General features: G+C 36.0%; 1 protein-coding gene across 1 annotated transcript in view; it reads left to right on the forward strand.

The window, feature by feature from the left end:
* The window catches only part of CNTNAP5 (contactin associated protein family member 5), a 951,365-nt gene that overhangs the window by 566,931 nt on the left and 361,049 nt on the right, over window positions 1–23,385 (forward strand). Inside the window, exon 12 of the mRNA XM_072613412.1 lies at window positions 3,820–3,939. Coding sequence (XP_072469513.1) covers window positions 3,820–3,939 — 120 coding nt within the window. The remainder of the gene's footprint in view (window positions 1–3,819; window positions 3,940–23,385) is intronic.

Raw genomic sequence — 23,385 nt, forward strand, 5'->3', positions numbered from 1 at the left:
TGAAGCCTAAATACAGCTATATTCCTGTCTGTATTCTATCAATATGCCTAATGAGAATAGACACTGCAAGGACATTTCAAATTGTACTTTAGACAACGATTTAGCTGGTAGAACCAGAACTAGAGCGTTTTATTCAGGTATGAAAGCATTAGTTCATCTTCTCTTTTCAGCCACATTATATACCTCTTTCAATCAAGATAAAATTCTACTCTAAGAATTCTTTGGGGGGGGGGGGCAGCTAGATGGTTCAGTGGACACAGCATCTGGCCCAGAGTCAGGAAGACATGAGTTCAAATGTGGCCCCAGACACTTACTTGTTATGTGACCCTGAGAAAGTCAAATAACCCTGTTTGCTTCAGTATCCTCATCTGTAAAAAGAGCAGGAGAAGGAAATGGTAAACCACTCAGTACCTTGGCCAAGAAAATTCTAAATGTGATCATAAAGAGTAGGATATGACTGAAACAACTGAACAGAGAATTCTTTATGTAACTGCCATTGTCCTTTTCATAGCAAACTTTGAATGTTACATGTGTCTCTGTGCATAGAGACCTCTGACGTAAAAATATGTCTCATTAGAAACCAGAAGGTTTTATGAAAATGTTGTTGTTTTTACTTCTATCTTATCAAGTGTGACAGAGTAATTAGTGATATTAACAATCAGAAACTTTATCATTTTCGACTGCCTTGACTAATAACTAATACTACTTCAATTGCTGTCACTTAGAGATTAACACTAAAATTTAATAAATACTGGTAACAACAGAAATAAGCCTACGATGAATAACATATTTGGGGGAAATATTTTCTTCTATCTTGGTCTCATCTTTCCATTTCCAGATGAATAATAAGAACACAGCATTTATATAATACATAAAATTTTACAAAACACTTTAAACTTGTTATCTGATTTGAACCTTAACACAATTTTATGGCATACCTTCTAATATTATCCCCATTTTTATATATAAGGAAACAGACTGAGAGAAGGTGTGTGACTTGCCTAGAGTTAAATAGCGAGTAAGTCCCTGAGGCATGATTTGAATTCAGGTTTTCCTGATGTAATGTGGAACATTTTATCCACAGACCCACCCAGCTACCCCAGTGTCTACCGGACTGTATGATCTCCATATGCCTTATGTTTCTAACATTTCATTTATGTTACTCTTTTTTGTCCTTTTTTCTTCTTCTGGTCTTTCCTTCACCTTAGTCAAAGGTGCTTTGGTTATCCCAGAAGTCCAAGAAAAATCTTGATTCATATTCCATGTATACGGAACCATTAAGCATTTTAGTAGCATAATAGCTCTAGAGCTGGGAAATGCATTAAAAGTCACCTTGTCCAACCCCCTGCAGATGAAGAAACTTAGCCTGTGAGAGCCAGAGCAATGAATGTCATATTGGTAGAAAGTAGAAGAGCCAGAATTCAAACTCATACCCCAAGCTTCCAAATCAGTGTTTTGTTTTGTTTTTTCCCACTACACCATGTTACATGCTTGAGTTAATAAATATCCATTCCACATATTACTGTTCAAAACATTATAAGGAAGTGTAATAATGACAAAGATGCAATGTCTATCATTGATATTTGTTAATTCAATATATAATTAAGTGCTTACTATAGTTAGATCATTGATACTCACTAGCTGTGTGACTTTGGGAAAGTCAGTTAATGTCTTCCATATTCATTTTCTTCATCTATAAAGGTAGATCATATAATAATAATAATGATAAACTACCTCATAGGTTTGTTGTTAAAATCAAATAAGAGGCTATATGTAGAAGTGCTTTGCAGAACTTGAGAAGCTATATGTTAGCTATTACTATTTTCATTATTATCATTACTACTGGGCCAAAATTCCTCACATACAATAGGCTCCCATCATTCATGTTATTCACAGTCTAGTTTGTACCCAGATAGATATAATAGATACTTCTATATGACAAATTCAGTAAAGAAATAGAAATCAACACCAAAAAAGTAGGTCAGAGTGAGAAGATCATTACTAAGCAAAGGATTTGTGGAGGTGATATTTGGTTTGGGCCTTAAAGTACATATAGAAATCCAGTAGACAAAAAGAGAGAGAAAAGATATTCCAGGCATAGGAAATAGTGTGAAGAAAGTTATGTGGATAGAAGAGGGCTATAATATAGACCAGGGGTGGGGAACTGTGACCTCGAGGCCATATATGGTTTATAGGTCATGTGTGCAGCCTTTTAACGGAGTCCAACTTTTACAGAACAAGTCCTTTTATTAAGGGAACTTCTTCTGTGAAGTTTGGATTCAGTCAAATGGCCACACATGAAGACCTAGAAGGCCTCACTTGGCCTTGAGGTCTCAGGTTCCCCATCTCTGTAGACATTTCCTAATACGAAGACAATATTTATCTGAAGTACACCTCACATGTATCACATGCTTATAAAGATTTCTCTTTGAAGTGTTAACTCAATTTGACTGGACTATTGTGTTCTACTTCCAATTTCATCTTACCTGTGAAACTTCACCAAAGGACTCCAGCCCATTCTAAGTTCTATACTTCCTTAACAAACAATAGCATTTCTATTGTTTCTTATCGTTTCATTGTTTAATTTCACCTTCCCAGCTATATATATAAGTGAAGTTCCTTGGCCGTATTTTGTGCGTCTTTCTTATATTTCTCATTGATTAGCATCATTCTAGTTGTGGACTTTGTGCTCAGAAAATATTTATTAATTGATAAAAAGAGGCCAAAGTCATGAGTTCACTTTCCTATGGGCCACTTGTTATTGCGAGTATCATCAGTATTACTCTTTGTGCATTCTAATTCTAGTCATAATGTTCTCCTGGTGCTTGTGGGTAGTTGCCTACTTGCCACATAGCCCTTAAAAGTTTCTTGTCATCTTATTGCTACATCTTATTGACATTACCATTATACCAGAGCTAAAGAACTATTTTTGCATAAGAATAGACACCCTTCAAGTAAGCTGTCATTTGTCTACCTTGTTTGAACAGTATGATCAGGGAATACTATTTTTTTATTACTCATAGCCCCCCAGCTAGTCTTGGTTTAGGACTGATGGAATAAGATTTTTTGCCAGGCCTAGAGGCCTGTGGGCTACCCGAGTCTTCCCTTACTTCTATCGGAGGTCTTCGGCTGGCCAAACCGGATGCTCGTATGAGAGAAAGGACGTTCCAGAGTCGAACAAGGGTTGAGCTTTATTTCAGGGTCTAGTTACAAGTGCAGGGGAATTCTTCCTTAGGAAGGAGCAAAGAATCTCCCAAGGAGGCAAAGATCTTACAATAAGAGATTGGAAGTAGAAGTATAAGTGGGGAGAGAGGGGGAGGGGAGAGAGGAGAGAGGAAAAGCGGAGCCTTGTGTCCTCACACGTGGCCCCTCCACCCAAGAGAGCTTTCAGGCTTTCCTGATCCTACTTAAGCTCTCCAGCCGCATAGTTTGCATCTGAATACCGTGCTGTTAGGTGTGCCCAGATCCAGGACAATCTCGAGGGCGGGGAGAGCTCTCTCCCATCACGTTTCTCACAGGAAGAGGCGGAAATACACGAGATAGCTCGGTTCACCTCAATTCCCAGTCGTTTCCTGGGGGGGCCTCGTGAGAACTCTAAGATTTAGAAGTTCCCACCTTTACCCACCCGAGACTGTCCACATGGAATTGAGCTTCCATCCCCAGCAATTTTTGTGTTAAACAGATGGGGATGATGCCAATAAAGTTTTTGATGTCATAGAATGTGGCTGACCATTCTAACATCAATGTGCACTAAAAACCAAAACAAACAATCGAAACAAATAAAAACCTTCTCTCTCACTTCCTGTGTTTCACTTTTAGCGATCTATGAGCAATCGTGTGAAGCCTATCGGCACAAGGGAAACATGTCTGGTTTCTTCCACATTGATTCAGATGGCAGTGGGCCTCTCGAGCCACTCTACGTTTACTGTAATATAACAGGTAAGGTTCTACCATTTTCATTCATGTTTAACACATTATCTAAATAATGTACACCAGAAAGCATTTCATTTCGAAGCATAAAAATTTAGAAAAAAAAAATTTTAAAGATTTTAAAAATCAGTATGAAAATGTATGACTTCCTGAGTATTTCTTGAGTGAAGATTCAAATAACAGCTAGATTATTATTATGGAGAGAATAAAAAAAATGTGAAACTCTTGATTTTCAAAAAGTATGATTGTAAATTGTCTGGTAGTATTTCTAAAACTTTTTGCCCTTGTCACTTATATTTTACCCTAAGATTAGAACAAAAATCTGTTAAGTCAATGATTAAAATCAATATTTCTTGTACCTTTTGTAACATCAAGGACCCCAGCATACACAGGAGGGCCTGCTATACAGGTTCTTTTCTAAAAGGAAAGCAACTTTTGAGGGGTCAACTATCACTTAATCAAGCACATATATCGTTCACTTAGTTCAGGGAAAAAATCAGCACCCTGAACTTCAGAGAAAAAACGAACAGAGAAATAAAGCCTAACAGACTGGGCTTCCGATTCTCTGACCATCAATAATACATACATCTCAGATCAACAGACAGATCTAACTGTCTGACCATTACATACATACGTAGTTACCAGAGAAAGAACTACCAACATCTGGCTTTTCAAAGCTGGGAAGAAGGGTGACTACTTCATGGCTACCCAGTGTCTTATTTGGCCAAACAAACACTTAAGATGAATAAGCCCCAAAGTAAAACTTCACCTCAGAGCATATATACTATTCAAAGCTGGATTGAATAAGCCTTATGACCCAGTGCCTCATTAGAATTAACAAAAGGGACCTGAGTCCTGGTAATGGACAGGGAACATCTTTAACTCTAATTTACATTATAGCTTTAGAATGTAGCATATCATTCTAACATAACCCATTATCAAATGGGATCACACATTTATTCAGTTGTGTTGTCAAAAATATCACCTTTAATATTGTCATTATTCTGGTATCCTCTATGAGTACTATGGAAATATCATAGTGAAACAAAAGGAACATTGCACTCAGTCTGGAAACCCAATTCTGCCACAGATCACCTATGTGCTTGTGCAGATATGGAGGTTTTCACTTTACACTCTCCATATTTGACAACCCTTCCCATGCTAATACCATCTGAATTATAATTGTGTAAAACACACATATACACATATATGTACCACTACCCCTACCACCAACAATCACAACTACAAAAATAAAACAACAAGAGTTGGTTAGGGAATCTTATTTTTTATTAATAAACATGAATTATAGGCGGTATGATAGAATCATTAGGACATTGGGTTTGGAATCAGGAAGTAAATACGTAGTCGTAGTACTAGCAGCAACAACACTAACAGCAGAAGCAGCTAAGTAGTAGTAGTAATGTGGGAAAAAGGTGAAGAAGGGGAAAGAAAGAGAAAGAGGGAGAGAGAAGTAGAGATAAAAGGTAAAATAAACATAAATAACTGGAAAGGGAAAAATAAGGAGAAGACAATTAGAAAAGGAAAAGAGGGGAATGGATTCTGAAGCCTCTGATAGGCAATGCTGGTTGACCTGAATATAATACTGTCCCTGTGTATTTCCATGGCATTTCATTATTTAAAAATGCATTAGTGTCAATTAAATGTTTTATCATCCCTACCATGTAACTGTAAGATATATTATTATCTTCTTCTTACTGATGGGAAACATTCAGTTTCTATCAACAACTTGCCCAAGGGCAGTGAGAATATCATTAATGCTTTTTGGAGATAGGAAGAAAGTAGGTTCCCTTTCAGTGAAAAAGCTACTACTGGGCAATTAAATTAATAGCAAATAAAGGAAAGACAAATTAATGACTGGCATAAGTGAACAGGTCTACCTTGGTGAATTGTGGAAACTGCAGTTCATGAGGCTCAGCTACAAAGGGGAAAAATGCCAGAAGAAATGTCCAAATGGAATAACAGTGAGGGATGTTTTATATTTTAGACAGTAAAGTAATAATAGAAAAACAATAAAAAAATGTAGTCTTTTACCTTTAGCCACTGGGTCTCTTACATCTCTCCAGTTAGCATATGTACTAAGCTAGTTAGGTGGGATCAGTCAAGAGCAGTAGCCATCCAGAATAAAATGGGCATGTGTCAGAAATCATAGCAGACAAACTCCTGAATCTGGAAAAACATGAACACTAGAGGTAGTGAACAGACAACACCAAAGTTTAATTCTCATCCTAGGAGAAAGACTGTGTGAATTATGTCCTATTTTATATTGGCTCTTGTAAAGCCCTGGGATCATAGATGATAAACATAGAAAAAGGAAGCCTAGACACCTATAAGTCAACCTCCTCCCTGATAAGAATAGGGGCAAAGCAGTCACTGAAAGGTCCAAGTAGGCTTTCAGTGTGTTTTGACACACAAATACATTATAGAGGAGTCCGACTACTTTCTGACTCCATTCCTTCCTGTGTATAGAAAAATCTAACCATGTAAAAGATACCTAGATATAATTTTTTAAATATAATTAATAATAGCTATAACATATATAACTAACAAATGATATTTGTTCATGATTTAATTTTTTGAATATATTCCTTATATTCACTAAAGTCTACAAAACTATATTATTGGAACTATACATTAAGATCGTAGATAATAGATTATTATAGGTGGAGAGAGTTTTGAGATCTTTAATCCTATCATTTTGTAAATGAGGAAAATGAAACCCAGCTAAGTAAATGGCAGCCTGGAATAGTGCCTAGAGAACTAGGTTGGAATCAGATAACATGGGTTCAAATACAAGTTCTACCACTTACTGTCTATAGGACTTTGGGCAAATAAATTATCTTTTCAGGAGTTCAATTATCTCACCTATAGGTAGAGGGGGCAGCTAGATGGTTAGTGTCGGGCTTGGATTGAAGAAGACTCAACTTCATGAGTTCATATCTTGCCTCAGATGCATAATACTTGTGACACCCTGGGAAAGTCCCTTAACCCTGTTTGCCTCAGTTCCTAAGCTGTAAAATGAACTAGAGAAGAAAATGAAAAACCACTCCAATATCTGTGCCAAAAAAAAAAAAAACCCAAATGATGACACAGTCAAACATGCCTAAAAACAACTCAACAGCAACAACAACAAAGCTAGAGGATTGTAATAGAAAATCATTATGGTTTACACTCACTCTAAATTCTAGGACCCTATCGTGTGGTTTAAGTCTTGTCTCTTCTACTCATTAGATTATGACTTTTAATATCACACATGCTTTAGTTTCCCCATATGTAAAATTTTAAGCAAAACCTATGTGTTAGGCACTGTGCTAAAGTGAAAATCCTATGACTTCATGGAACTTACAATCTATCCAGTGAAGATAAGTACATGTATTAGTGCATAAAACATAGATGCAAAGTAGGTGGAAATATTTTTAGGAGTCTAGGGGTGAGGCACTAGGAGGTTCTAGGAAGACTTCATGTAGAAATTGACACTGAAAAGTCAAATGTTGAAGCGATTGGGAATTGTAACAGGTAAAAATGTTTACATGCATTGGGGAAAATTAGAACAGAAACACAGAAATGTGCCATGTAGGAGGAACAGTTAAAAATCCAGTTGTCATGAATTATACCGTGTGTGACAGGCAGTGGTGGGTATTAATTCTAGAAAGGTAGATTATGGTCAGGTTGTGAAAGTCTTTAAATAGCAATGAAGTATATATGGGAGGCCACTGAAATTTATTGAGATGGGGGGAGTGATATGATCAGATTTGTGCTTTAGAAAAAAAAATCAGTGTGGAGGATAAATTGGAATAGAAACTTGGAGCTGGGAGACCAATTAGGAAGCTATTTCGGTACTGTCCAGCCAAGAGGTAATGAGACCTGACCTAGGGTGGTGGCTCTGTGAGTAGACAGAAAGGGACAACTTAAGAAGAGGTAGGTTGGAGTCCAAATGAGGAGGGATTTGAAGTCAGACTAAGGAATGTGATCTGAGAGGAATCAGAACATCACTGAAGGTTTTTCAGCAGGTGAGTGACATTGACATGAGAAACTGGTAGATGTATTACAAAAGGGGAGAGGCTGTACACGAAAAGAGAAGAACGAGGAATGTTTTAATGGTCCTGCTGAGAGGCAATGAGAGTCCCATCTAGGATATTGCTCTGTACTCATACATTTTTACAAAGTACTTTCCCCAGAGAAAAAGAGATACTGTGGAAGGTGAATATACATGATTGAACAACTAATTGAATTTAAGGAATGAGGGAGAGTCAAGAGTCAAGGATGACTCCAAGGTTAAGGATCTGAGTGAATTGAAGGATAATGTTTCTAATGGAAATAAGACAGTTAGTAGGAAGGGTAAATTTAGGGAAGAAGATGATGAGTTCCATTTAAAATACATTGAATTACATAGTAAATCATTTTCCTTGGGTCTTAGTGATTTTTAAATTATTTTAAAGCTTTAAAATAATGACTTTATCTTTACCCAAGTGGCAATTCTAAGGAGATTATAAATTGCAGATTTTATCATGATATTTTAATAAACCTTATTATGCTTGTTTGGGCATTTATTTCTTGCTTTTAATTTGTATGTGTGTATGTGTGTATGTGTATGTATGCATGTGTGTTGAACAAATAGATATTATATAATATTGGTGCCTACCAACTATTTAGAGTGAGAAAAGGTACATTTGAAATCTGAAATTCAGTGAATTTCATATTGAACTGATACATGGTTTATTAATAAATATAATACTTATTTTATGAAGAGCTATATGCATGATAGGTATTATTAATATTATTGTTGTTATTATTATACTTAATGAAAATCAGCCTTAATGTAGACCTCCATACCTACATATGCAGTTTAAAAATGTTAAAGATATTTAAAATGTTAATGAGTCAGTGAAACTATTAACAATATGTGCATTTAAAGATGGAACATTTTGCTACTGTCTTTGCCTGAGGAATTTTCCCCCATAATTATTTTCATTATGTGTAAATCTAAAAATATGTATCACAGTTGCTGGCATAAAAGCTCATGCTTTAATTAGAACTATGAACCAGAGGAATTAAAAAGTATCTGTGTTGGGTGGGGAAGGTGCATGCAGGGAGACAAAGAAATGATAAGGTATTCACATAAAGAAACAGCAGAAACTGACTCTGACCCGAGTGTCAATTTAATCTGTGATCCATGACTTGTCTCCTATATATTACCATGTGTTTAGAGGAAGGAGTATGATGGCGTATATCACTGGATGTGATGCTTTGTATTCCTCCTTTAAGAGAATATTAAACAACTAAGCCTATAAACTAAAAAGATAGAAGATTCATAGAATTATGTAAAATTTTCAAACTGGAATGAAATTTAGCTAGTTTATTCCCCTCATTCGTCAGCCAAAAGAAGTTGTGGTCCAAAAATGGGCAAGGATTTACTCAAGTTTGCCCTGAATGCATTGGCAAAGTGGATAAAGTGCTGAACTTAGGAAAACAATGAGTTTGAATGGTGCCTCACACACTCATCTCTGTGGCCTTGGGGGAGTCACATAAACTCTGTCTACCTCGCTTCTCTCTTTTGTAAAATAGGGGTATTAATAGTTTGTATCTCTCAGGGTGATAAGGATACAAGTAAGGTAATATTTTAAAGTGATTTATAAACCTTAAAGTGCTATATAAATGTTTAAATGCTAGTTGTCTTGTATCTATCTAGTAAGTGCTATAGCTGAAAATATAACCCAGGACCCTGGGCTCCTAGTCCAGAGCTCTTTCTCCATCACATGTTGCTTTTCTCTATGGATCTGAGATCACAAAAGGGCTTCAGAAACCATCTAGATTTTAACCCACTTATGCTACAGACCTTGGGAAATTAAGTTACTTCCTTAATATCATGGAAGCTTTCATCTTTAGATTTATTGTTCAGTAATTTCTCAAGTGTGTCAAACTGTTTGTGACCCCATTTGAGGTTTTATTAGCAAAGATACCGGAGTGGTTTGCCACTTCCTTCTGCAATTTATTTTACAGATGAGGAAATTGAGGCAAATAAGGTTAAGTGACTTGCCCAGGTTCACATAACTATTAAGTGTCGGAGGCTGGATTTGAACTCAAGTTTTCCTGATGCCAGGCCACTGTACTACCTAGCTATACTTTAATCATCAGAAGAAGGAAATAAACAGAAGTCCTCTGACTCTAGAATCAGTGTTATTTCTACTAGGTTATGTTGGCTGCCCATACCCCTCTACTTATCTTAATATATACTTCTGATACTTTTGGTTTTTCTCAGTATTCATGGTATTTGATAACAGCCACATAGTCAACAATTAGCTTGTGCTAGATTTCTTCCTACAAGCATTTGGAACTATGATGAAGCCCCTGGAGACTAGAGTTGATAAGTGTCTAAGCATGTGCCAACATATGAAAATCAACATGTTATTCTGGCAAATTAATTGAAAAAAAGTCAAGAACCCTGATCCCAGTTCCTACTATGTTACTAAATAATGTCTGACCTGGGACAATTCAATGAAATTCTATGCACCTTATTATTTTTTTTTTACCTTTATGAAATAAGTAAGCTGATCTTCAAGGTCCCTTTCAACTCTCTGGTATAATCAAGCATAGTTTTAAGTACAGAAAGTGAGGTAGAAGGAAGACTTGAAAAATATTCTGAAAGATTGAAGAATCAGTTATAAATTGATTTACTTTCATTAAAAAAGGATCCTGAAGAGACCCAAGTTATTAGATCTGTGAAGTTGTGATTCCATATATTGGGAAAGATCAAGAACTACATTACCAAAGAATCACTGAACACTTAAAATGATGGGGGGAGGAGGGAAAGAAAACTACTGTGTACAAGAAAACGAATTTCTGCAAAGAAATGTCATACTTAAATGATGTGCTGAAATTCCCTGAGAATAGTAAAGAGACATGCAGATGAATGAGGATGTAGAAGAAATATAGTTTTTCTGTGAATCCTTGGCAGTATTCCGTAAAGATGGAGTCATTCTAGAAGGTATTTGGGGAATGGGGAGTGAAATGGCAATTTAATTTTGATCTGGATTATAAACAAGAAGTAGGTGGCTGTGGAACTGCAAAGTAAAAAGAGGAGGATTTTCTGGGAATCACTTATATTAGGGCCATTCTTATTTCGTAAATGGAGGAAGAAGTACACAGTCATTCCACCCCTTAAGCTTGTGGATGGCCCTTATTGGAGTTAGGCAATGATATGAGGGAATGTTGTAAAATACAATTCGAAGTAAATAATCTGAATTGTGGGCACAAAATGAAGGCTTTTGAGAGATTGACAAGAACTCTGGGAAAACACCAATCATGTTAAAGTTAAATTGACAATTTAAAATAGCTTTAAAGGACATTTAGTCTAACTCCCTTATTTTATAGCTGAAGAAGGAAAGCTTGGATAAGTTAAATGATTTACTCAAGATCATAGAGATAGTAGGTAGCAAAGGTAAAATGTGAGCCTGGGCACTGACTCCCAATCCAGTGTGCCATTCTGAGAATTATTGTAGCCTATTCCCTAATGATGGCAACTGGGGGAAAATGCTACTCCACCAAAAAAACTGAGAAAATAGTAATGTTCATAAAGAAGGAAAAGAAAATTCCCTACTTTTTTGAGACTCATATGTTAAGAATTTATGCACATAAAAATATTTTTGTACTGTGGTATGGATATATATATATATATATATATACATATATATGTATATATATGTATATATATATATATATATATATATATATATATATATATATATACAAACAGATGGACAGACAGACAGACAGGCAGATACACAGATAGATAAAGATATTGATCTGAATAGGGACAGAGATAGGAACAGGAACAGACAAAATATGAGTTCTCTCATATCTAGAACTCCCAGATGAAGATTACTCCCTCTCCCCCACCTCTACCAATGCAGACTGGTACCTTCTCTGCAACTAATTATCTTAGAGACTTGTCTAGCACTGAGATGTCAGTCAATTAATAAATATTTATTAACAACTTATTATATGTTAGACACTGAAGCCATGAAAATAGAAAGTGAAAAGGCAGTAAATGGTCTCAAGAAGCTCATATTGTAGTGAGTTAAATGGCTTGAACAGTGTCATATAATTAATATGTCAGAGGATGTATGTTGTGTCATTCGTAACACTGCAACCTGAGAAAGATACAATGAAATTCAGTGTCTGCTCAAGCTTTGACAGGGCCTACTAACTAAATAGCCTGTAAGTATAAATGCATATCTGTCACTCAAGTTGCTGCTGGGTAGTTCTGGAGAAGGTTATCACGATTTCGGCCACAGGGTAAGTAGTTTTTTCTGTTCACAACTCACTGTTGTTCAGTCGTTTTAGTCGTGTCCAATTCTCAACCTCATTTGGGGTTCTCTTGGCAAAGGTACTGGAGATATTTGTCATTTCCTTCTCTAGCTTATTTTACAGATGGGAAAACTGAGGCAAACAGGGTTAAGCAAGTTGTCCAGGGTCACACAGCTAGTATAAGTGTCTGAGGCCAGATTTGAATTCAGCTTCCTGTCTCCTCAGGCTGTGTGACCCTGTAGACCACTTTAGTATCTTTGCCAAGAGAACCCCAAATGGGGTCACAAAGCGTCAGACACAACTGAAAATGAATGAACAATAACAACAGCTTCCTGATTTCAGGACCGGTGCTCTCTTCATGTGGTCACCTACCTGCCCTTCTACTAAGGTGCCAAGGGTTAGAATGCAAGCCCTTCTCTTGAGCATTTAAAACACCTTCATGGTCTAGCGCCATCCTGATTATATAGTCCTGTTCCTTACATACTTCACTACAGGCAAACTGGTCTACTTGTTACTCTCCATATGCAAGATTCCATTTCACTAGTCCTAGTCTTTGCTAGGATTAGTGAAATTCATGCCTACCTTTTGGAACTGATGGTTCCATTCAAGTCCCATATGAAGGGAAACCTCCTAGAAGTCTTTTACTACTTTTCCCAGTTGTTGTTAGTGTCCTTCCCACTGAAAATGCTTTGTGTTTATTTTGATTTTTTTTCCAGAGAAGGAAGTGGAGTCTGTACCTGTTACTTCATCAGTGTAAGAAACTCCAGTTCAGGAAATTCACTCTATCAAAATAGATGAGCAACCATTCTGCAATTTTTAGTTTCAGAGTTGTTTGTTTGCTAGTTTGTTGGTTGTTTTTAGTGGGAGGAGGAAGCAATGAGACATTAAGCAACTTACTCAAGGACATGTAGCCAGTATGTGTCATAGATGGGACTTAACCACAGTTTCACATATTGTAATATGTATCTTTATATTTGTATGTATAGAGATATGTATGCATGTATGTATGTATATTTATACATATGTGTGTGTATATATATATATCTCTGTCTTTCTGACACTCTGTCTCTGTGTCTCTGTCTCTTATTTGCTTACTTATGTACACATTGTTTCCCTTGAGAAGAGCAATGATTTCATTTTTTGTCTCTAACTCATTGCAAAGTACAGTACCTGGTAAATACGAGGTACTCAGCAAAGTTTACCCAATAGAATTTCATTGAATAACAATATTTGGGTCCAAGGAGTTGGTATGTCATTGAAATCAAAGATATTTTAAATTACTGAGATACTGCAACAAGAAAAGATCCAGAGAACTAAACTAAATTGAAAAAAAGGGTACATTGTCAGTACAGACTTAAACACATACATGCACATACACACACACACATACGCAAAAACATTTTTTAATCCTGAAATGATCAACATCTGTACAAGAATGAATAAGCTAAAATCAAATTGTTCACAACAAATCTAAACATGCTAACATAAGGGAGTTTTGGGTTTGTTTTTTTTTTTTAAGTTGACCAAAGTAGGCTTAGGACAAAGAGAAAGTACAGTTCACAAAATTGGCTATCCTACTCTTGAAATTCATTATTCCAGTTGGCAAGTACTGTATGTTGACTAAAAATAATGTCAACTAATTGATAAGTGACAGAACCCTGTGTGATCACTTAGTAAAACTAGGTTATGCTTATCATTTACATTTTTTGGAGAACTAAATGGGCAAATGAACTAGTGAATTGGTGGTCTGAATTTAGCCTTGCCTATTAATTTAGCCTTGGTCTATGAACTCATCGTTGTCATAAGAGAGGCTAAAAACTAATGTGTCCTGGAGCTGCATTAAGGAAGGCATAACTTCTAGGAATAAAGATATGATAGTCCCAATCTTTTATGACCTAGTTAAATTACATTGGGATGTTGTACTCAATTCTTGGTACTATACTCTAGGAAGAACTTTGATAATCTAGCAAGCATCCAGGGAAGGACATCTAGGTTGGTTAACTGAATTCATACTGTATTTTTGTTTATTTTGATGTTTTCTCGAGGAGGAAGTGGAGAGAGAACTTTTTAGGTTTAGAGAACTGCCAGGAGAAAAGGATGGGAGAAATAAAATTTAGGGGAGACAATATAGTAGTGTTGAGAGACTTGAAGCACTATCATAAGTAGGAGGGTTAGATGTGTCCTTACTAGCCCACAGAGGAAAACAATAGGTGCAGTGGATGGACATTTCAAAGATGCAACTTTAAATATGATACAAGGAAAGTCACCCCTTGTAATTAAAGTCATTGAAATGTGGAATGATCTGCCTCAGAAAGTCATGGGCTTCTCCTTAAATATTTTTGTAATGTAAGGAATGTTTTTTTGTGTGTATGTGTGTGTGTGTGTATGTGTGTGTGTGTGTATGTGTGTGTGTGTATGTGTGTGTGTCTCTAATTCCTTGTACATACTAGACACCTAAATATTGGAGGGATTGGAGTGGATATTATGGTATAAATACCAAGAATACAGCTAAGGGGACCAACTCCTCTGCCATCACTCACAGAATAAATACATTCTTCAAATTACATAACTTTTGACCAGGAAGTGTCATTAGAGACCATCTTCCTAGCCAACTCCAAATCATGCCATCTCCATTCTGATCATCATTGCTCTACCACCTACTTGGACTCCATCCTTCTGTCTCCCAGCTTTGATAGGTGAGTTTTCTACCTTATCTTGTCAGGGCCAAAGTGCCCATTGTACATTCTGGCTGTCTCCACTTATGTAACTAAAGGAAAATTTTCCAACCACAGGTTGAGTGACCAAATATCAAGTTTGTTTCAGAATTCATTTCCTCCACCATCCCTCATCCCTTTCAACTTTAAAATTATTCGATTCTCTAACAAAATGCTTCAACTATCCATCTCTTGTGATCTTTGTTGTCCAGAATCACAGTAGCTTACATATTCCATTTCATTCATCCTTGCCTTTGTCAGGCCAGCCCCTAAAGCTGAGAATGTTCTCCATATTCACACCTACCTTTTTGAACTCATGGCTCCCTCCAAGTATCAGATAAAGGGGAACCTCCTACAAGTCTTTTACTAATCTCCTCACTTGCTGTTAGTACCCTACTTACTGAAAATATTTTATGTTTTAAGGTTTGCAAATCACATTAAGTCTCATTTAAGCCTAGCACAATCCTATGTAAAAGGTGGTAAAAAGTAATGTTATTCCATTTTTAAAGATGAGGAAACTAAAGTTATCATAGTTAGGTACATTAGCCAAAGTTCTGTGACTTACTATAATGTCAGAGGTAACATTTGAACCCAGGTCTTTTGACTCAAATTCAATTTTTGTATACTGCTATGCTGCTTTGGGTGTAACTTACCACATTTCTTCTGTCCCTCTGGTTCAGCTGAGATTTCTGTAGAAATGATTAACCCTGGCTGGGTCTCAAGTGAGAGATTTTTGTTGTGATTCTCATAGCTGTTGAGTCGTTTCAGTTGTGTGCAACTTTTTATGAACCCATTTGGAGTTTCTTGGCAAGTTAAGTTAGGGACAAGGAGAATAAAAAAGTAAAAACAGATGGTAAAAAAAATAAAGGTAGTACAATATTATGGATTGAGACCTGACATACCTACATTACATACATGTGAGGAAAACCTGTGTTCAAATCCTTTCTGTGCCACATATTGAATGTGTAACACAGCGCAAGATAATTAAATTCTCAGTGTTATTGACCAGAAGGGTCAAACTCAAATAGAAATGAGGGAAGGGGGAACTCATTAAACCATACATATGAATCCCTACAGGCCACATATCTATTTAGAAAATCACATATTAATGTTATCTAAGTTTTATTGTATTTTTCTTTATTTCTCTAAATATTTTCCAATGATATTTTCATCTGGTCCCTGTGGCACTCAAAAGTGTTGTGGACTACCTGCTGCCCCAGGACTTTAGGTTTGATAGACAATTTCTCCTTACCCAGAATTCCCTCTGAACAAAACAAACACAAAAGATGCATAAACATGGAAGAGATGAAGGTACAAAAAAATCCCTTGTAACATGATAAACCTTATACATGATTAGGGTTTTTCTTAAATCAGGTTCTTTCTTCCACTATTTCCTCTCCTTCAATTCTCCCCACCCTCTTCCATATCTAATATATTCTGAACATAGTAGAGTTTCCATTGCTGCCAGAGTGATGCATGCTAATCATACCTGGCCACCTATGGTTCTATACTTCTTCCTTTTGTCGTCAATAAAGTGTGGAAAAACAAAACAATACTTACCTTACATGAAGACAACTTCAGATTGAAGTCTGAAAGATCCTTTTACAACACAGACACATTATCATAGATCTCTCTTTCCTTCCCCTCCAACAATAATGCATTTTCCTTGCACATAGACCCTGGTTCCATCAAATCAATAACACTTAGGAGTTTGTGTTACAAGATCAATGTGTAATTTTCACTGGCTTTTGGATTTGTCCATCATTTATAATATTTTTTTTGAAATGGTCCATGAGAATTGTTTGTCTTCCACTGCCTCTGTCACTACTTGTTCTAGCCCTTTTCTTTTTCCTGTGTCAAATTTCTCTTTTTGCAATATCCAATTTTCTGCTCATTAATTATAGGTTTACTGCTGTCCCAGCAGCAACTTCTGCAGGGGTCAGGTCCCAGGAAAGAAGGAAGAAAGGGGGAAAAGCATGGTAAAGGTCCTTTGTCTTATTTTCTTTTAGATAATTGGCATTTAACCCTCTTCTTCTTGAATTACACCTGACCTTTTTAATGCTAAGAAAAGAATTTGTCAATTTACATAGGAAATCTTTCACAGTCAGGCAGTGTTTCTCTTCCTGCACATTACAATTGGATATTGAAATGCAAATATCGTTTTGTCTGGAGTTACCCACAAAAAGCAAACTTATTTTATGTTTTCAAACACAACACACATTTGTGTGTGTATATGCATGCAGTTATCATCCATTCAGAGAGAAGCTGCAGTGAGTGGTTTGTCAAATATCTAAGCCAAAGCTTGTTATCCATGTGAAAATGGCCCATAATCCATTTCTAAAACCTCTTTACAATTTTCCAGCTCTTATCACTCTCACTGTTGTGCTACTTTCTCACTCTCTTTTGGCAGTATGCTCTGTTTTCATTAAAACTCATCAAAGCATACATAATGGAGTAGGTAGGGAGGCTGAAATTGAGGTTTCTCCAATATTACAGTCAGAAGATTCCTAATGTATAATTGTCAGGTGTGATTGAAGGTAATAGATTATCCTCTAACTATGAAGTTGATTTGACACATAAGCTATAATAAGGTGGCAAAGAAATATATCTATCTTGTTATCTTTAACGCTTGAAGGTCTGGTTCCCAAATGTTGAAATAATGTTGTTCACCTCTAAGAATGCCTGCCAGACTTTTCGTCCAAGTACAAAGGGGATAGCCTCAAGTGTTTCGGGAGTCCTAGAAACATACTAGCTCATTTTGATTTGCTGGATAATTGCCAAGCAAATCAAATCTTTGCTTCATGTCCTAGAAAGAACTTCAGAGCTATATGTGCAACCTGCTAAATTGCCTTTATAAAACCTTAATAGAAGTGTCAGGAAATCAAATTATTGATTTTTTAAAAGTTCCCCTAGAATTTGAAAATACACTCATTAAATATGTCGAGTTTTCCCAAATTAGGTGAGATAATATTGTGGGAGGCAAGAAAAAGGATCCAAATAGTTTTAGCAAATTGGGAAAAAAAAGTTCTTATAATACAAGATAAAATTCCTTTGAGACAAATGCAAAGAAGTACAGGGAAATGATTTTCCCTCTTTGGTTCTTGAGATTACTTTGTTGCAGGCTGCCAAGCTGTGAAAGGAGAGTTGGGTTCAATGTGTTGGATCAGCTCTCTTACCCTATGTTGCTAAATTAATCTATACAAGCAGTCAGAGAATTGCGTGGTAAAATGTCCAAAGAAAAGGAATTTGTGGTCTTTTTGACTCTAAGTTCAATCAACCATTGGACCATTGTTGGGGGTGGGGTGGGGGGGAAGCCTTCATGGTATTGGATTTCATTAAAAGGAATGTGAAAAGTAAGGGTGAGGGAAGAAAAATCCTTTCTTTTTACTCTGTATTATTCAGATCTTTATTAGAATAAGACGTCCAGAGCTGGTCACTGAATTTAAAAAGAACATGGAGAAAGAGGGCTTTCCAGATATGAGCTGATTAGAAGAGAGGCATCTTAAATCTGCCTTCTAAGGAGATACCTGCTAAGCCCCATTTGAATCCAATTTATGAATAAAATTATATTGAGTTAAAATTCCAGATCTGTTACTTATGATATGTATGACCTTGAGTAAGTCACTTAATTCCTCTAGAGCAATTTCCACATCTGTGAAATGAAAGGAATGGATTAGATGACCTCCAAGTTCCCTTTTAACTCTAAAGCCACAATCCTAAATGTCCTTTCAATCAAGAGTATTCAGGGAGGACTCTCAGCTCTAGTGTGAGTGCTTGTTGAGCCTTTTTCAGGGTTGCTCATCTACCTTTGGTGATCACCTGTCACCCAATTCTTACTTGTGACTCTAAGAATCTGTAGCCATCACAGCCAACACACCCCAGTAAAACTGTCTGGGCAGAGAGGCTAAACCAAACAGAGGTTCACTAGCACACCTTAAACTCACCAGTGAGGTAGGGGGATGTCCACCTTAAGTATATGAAAACTTCTCCAGGCAGAATGGGCAGATGAGAACAATTTATTCCATCAGTCAGTAAGGCAGCTGACTTAGGAACTGTGGCGTGCTTAGAGATCGCTCAGATATCAAAGATGCGCAGGCCATGCACTGCATCCTGGGCCAGTGGTAGTCATTTTGACTTATCTTATCACTGGACTTCATTAACTGTGGAAGAGAGAATGTGACTGACAGCTTTGTGAAACTGCCTCATTTAAATTCAATTCACTCACAAGTTAGGACATTGTATTGATCCTCTTCCAAAATGAAGGATCAGCTACTACCACTACTACTACTACTACCACTACTACTACTACTACCACTACTACTACTACCACTACTACTACTACCACTACTAGTACTACTACCACTACTACTACTAGTACTACTACCACTACTACTACTACTACTACTACTACTACTATTGCGATTACTACTACGATTACTACTACTGCTGCTACATCTTACATTTTTATTGTGGTTACTATGTGCCATGCACTGTGCTAAATGCATTAGAATTATTATCTCATTTGATTTTCACGATAAGCTTGTGACATAGGCACTGTCATTATCTCCATTTTTATAGATAAGGGAATGGAGACCAACAGAGGTTAAACTGACTTACCTAGGGTCACCTAGCTACTGAGTGTCTGAGGCTAGATTTTAATTCAGGAATTCCTAAAACCAATCCCATTACTCTGTCCCCTGAGCCATCTAAGGGTCTAAATAGGATTGCAATATTAGATGTGACCATGAGCAAAATGATTAAATAAGAATTGGCATGTTCCATTTTAAAAAAATTAAGTATGTAGCTTTTGCGAATACATTTAAGCATGAAACACTAAGAAAACTACACTATTACTTCTGAAAAATAATTTTGCCATTAACAATGTTATTTCTGTAAAGCAGAGGTGGCAAATGCATAATAACCATGACTGGGAAGTGATTAACAAAATCAATAAAAATACAGTACAACATAGATAATATTAATTCATAGTTTTCTAAGTCAATATATGCCCACACGCATCCATTTCTATTTCAGCTTGACAACATTGCTCTAAACTATTTTTTTCCCCCACAAAATATCTTAAACAGAGGTGATGGTCTACCAAACAATGATCATTACAGTATATTTATGCATATTTGTGTCTATTCCTACTTCATCTTAAAATGCATATATGTACATATATGCATATTAGTGCATATATACATAGAGGTATACATATATGTATATGCATGCATATATGTATATATATATATACACACACACTGTGAGTATATATATAAAACTCTTAGAGTATATACACACATACACACATATGCACACATATACACACATATTTGTATATCTCTCTCTACGTCTATATCTATACATCTAGATATAGATACATCGCAAAAGGTACCACATATAGTAAAATATCGACAGCAAATTGTTTTCTAGAGTATTTCCTCTAAAAAGCTTCTATTGCCTTCAACTTGTGTACCAATCTCTGTGGTTACCTTGTGTTCTTTCAACCAGGTACCAGTGAACTCATCTACATTCTATGGGAAGGAGACCCTCAAATGACTTCCCCCAAGAATAAAGGTCAATAAATTGTAATTTCCTTAAATTTATTAAATAATTCATCATTTAATCAGCTTCCACCAAGAAACACACACACATACATATATAAATATGCCTATACATACATATACATATACACATACATACATACATACACAAATATGGGTACACATACGAGTATATACACATATGCATGTGTTAAGTAAATATTCATATATTTACATATACAGGTGTGCATGTGCATATGTGTGTGTATATACACACACAGACTGTCCCCAAGAGTAGATTATATATGAGAAACATATAGGTAATTTATATATCTTATTAATGTAATATATTTATATTAATACATAGTTAGTATGACAACACAATTTAATAAATATATTTGTATGTGTATATGTGTTATATATATTACATATCTGTAAATGCTGCTCTAAGAGTTTTGGGGACAGTTTATGAGTGTATATAATGACACATACACATACATGGATGCAGACAGTACATTTATATATGTATATTTATACACACATATCTATCTTAGATATGTACACTCACCACTTTACTGATATTTGTGTTTGTTGGTGGAATATGGTCAAATGATGAGTTCCACAATAAATCTGATGAATTTACAGTGAAATAATGTTTTTTTTGTCATTTGCGGGTCTCCTTTCCACAGAATTTAGACAAGCTTTCTGGCACTGGACTGAGAGGATACAAGGTAACCAAGGAGACTGGTAGACTGAAGTTCAAAAGGACAAAAGCTTGTTAGAGGAACTACTTTACCAAAATATAAAAAATAAAACTGATGTTTGTATTTCGGTGTATATAGCATCTTCCTATGCATGATATATATTGGATATACTCCTAAGAGTTGGATCTCTGGGTTAAAGTGTATTGAAATTTTGGTGGTTTTCTTCATAGAATTCCAAATTGCTTTCCAGAATGACTGGACCATTTGCATCTTCTCTAGCAGTGTAGTAATGTACCTATCTTTAGGTAATCCCTTCAACATTGTTTTCATCTTATCTTTGCCCATTTTCTAGGTATGTGTTAAAATCTGAGTCTTATTTTTGCTCTTATAACTTAGTGATTAAGAGCAGGTTTTCATATGTCTGTTAATAGTTATATACTTCTTATTATATTATATATTATTATATTATTATATACTTCTACTAATTTCAGTGATGAATTGTGACATTTATTTGAAAATATGCCATTTTGTCACTTTATCTTGAGTTCTTGTCTCAGATATCAAAATCATAGATTATAGTACTTTTTTGTTCTTCATCCTTGCCATCCTTCATCCTTCACCAAAATTGTCACTTGTTTACCTTTAGCACAACCTAATATCCATCCCTAAAACCTCTGATGACTATCCTTTTTCCCTCTTACAGACTCAAGTAGCTTTCCTGAATTTCTCTGAGCAAAAATTTTACCAAGTATAATTTCTTTATTTCCTTTTTTATAGTCTGATAACCTTGAGAGGGTCCAAAGACGAATCATCTTATTTTATACAATTGACAAGAATTAGATCAAGATTCCTCTGTGTTAGGCAAAACTGATTATAGAGATACGTGACAAAAATTGGGTATATAGGTCAATAATTCAGTCAACAAGAATTTATTAAATGCTTACTACTACTTATTTGGTGATGTAAGGATATAAAGAAAGGCATAAATATGCTTCCTACCCAGAAGAAACTCATATTTTAATGGGAAAGGCATATGTACATATAGGACTTTTTCTCTCTGTCCTATCTCTGTCTCTTCTGTCTGTCTCTCTGTTTTTCTCTTTCTCCTTCCCTCTCCTTTTCATCCTCCCTCTGTGTCTTTCTATCTCCTTTCTGTCTCTCTCTTTCTCTCTGTCTCTACTTTCTCTTTCCTCTCTCCCTCATTTCCTCTTTCTCTCTCTCTCTCCCAGCCCTACCCCCAAGTCTGGCTCTGTAGCAAATAAGGGGTAATCTCAGAGAAAAGCCATTAACAAATCAACAGGGGGAAAGTGATACCTGGGAAAGACCTCTTGAAGAGGGCAGAAATTGAACTAAGTCACTGAGGAAAATGGAGAAGTCAAGAGTCAGAGGTGTCATCTCTTTATGACAAGAGTGGAATGAACACCTGCTGAATATTCAGGAGATCTGAGGATTTTTATAGCTTAGACAGTAATTAACTATGTGATCTTGGGCAAATAACCTCACCTTTATAGGCCTCTCTTTCTTCATCTTAAAAAGTGGGAGGGTAAGCTAGTCTAGCTCTGATTTGTAATTCTTCAAAAATGTTTTTTTAATTCACACCCAGATCTAGAACAAATTGAGAAATACAGAAAGTTTAGCTATGGTGTTCCCCATTTTTCAAGCTTCCCCATTGCCCTAGGTCTTTGAGTCCTGACCTCATTCTCTCATGGCTAGATCATCTATATACTTACCACCTACTTTTCTTTTGTATTTAATAGTCTTTAATCCTCTTTCCTAAAGGGTAGAATCTTTTTTACCTTCCTAATAAATCAAATGACAAATCTCATTATATTTATCAATTTTAATGGAGTCGGAAAAGCCTAGGGAACTTTGTGTTACACATGTGCATGTAAACTGCTATGGGATGGAGAGAACAGTCTCTGGTATCTAATTCAAGAGAGTATCTCAAAGTGAAAATTTTAGACCAGGGATTGAGGTAATAATATTATGATAGACCGATGGAATTCTTTCTGGGGAGAAGGGAGGCTGGAATTTATTCTTTTGGTACCCTTCTAGTCAGCCTGCATGGAAACTGCTTACTTGTAGGTTTATTACATTACAGTCCAGAGACCATTCAGTTCTAGAGTCAGATGATGTGTGTTTGAATTCCAGATATAATAATTATTACCA

Source organism: Notamacropus eugenii, chromosome 5, assembly GCF_028372415.1.
Source record: "Notamacropus eugenii isolate mMacEug1 chromosome 5, mMacEug1.pri_v2, whole genome shotgun sequence".
Classification (NCBI taxonomy): domain Eukaryota; kingdom Metazoa; phylum Chordata; class Mammalia; order Diprotodontia; family Macropodidae; genus Notamacropus; species Notamacropus eugenii.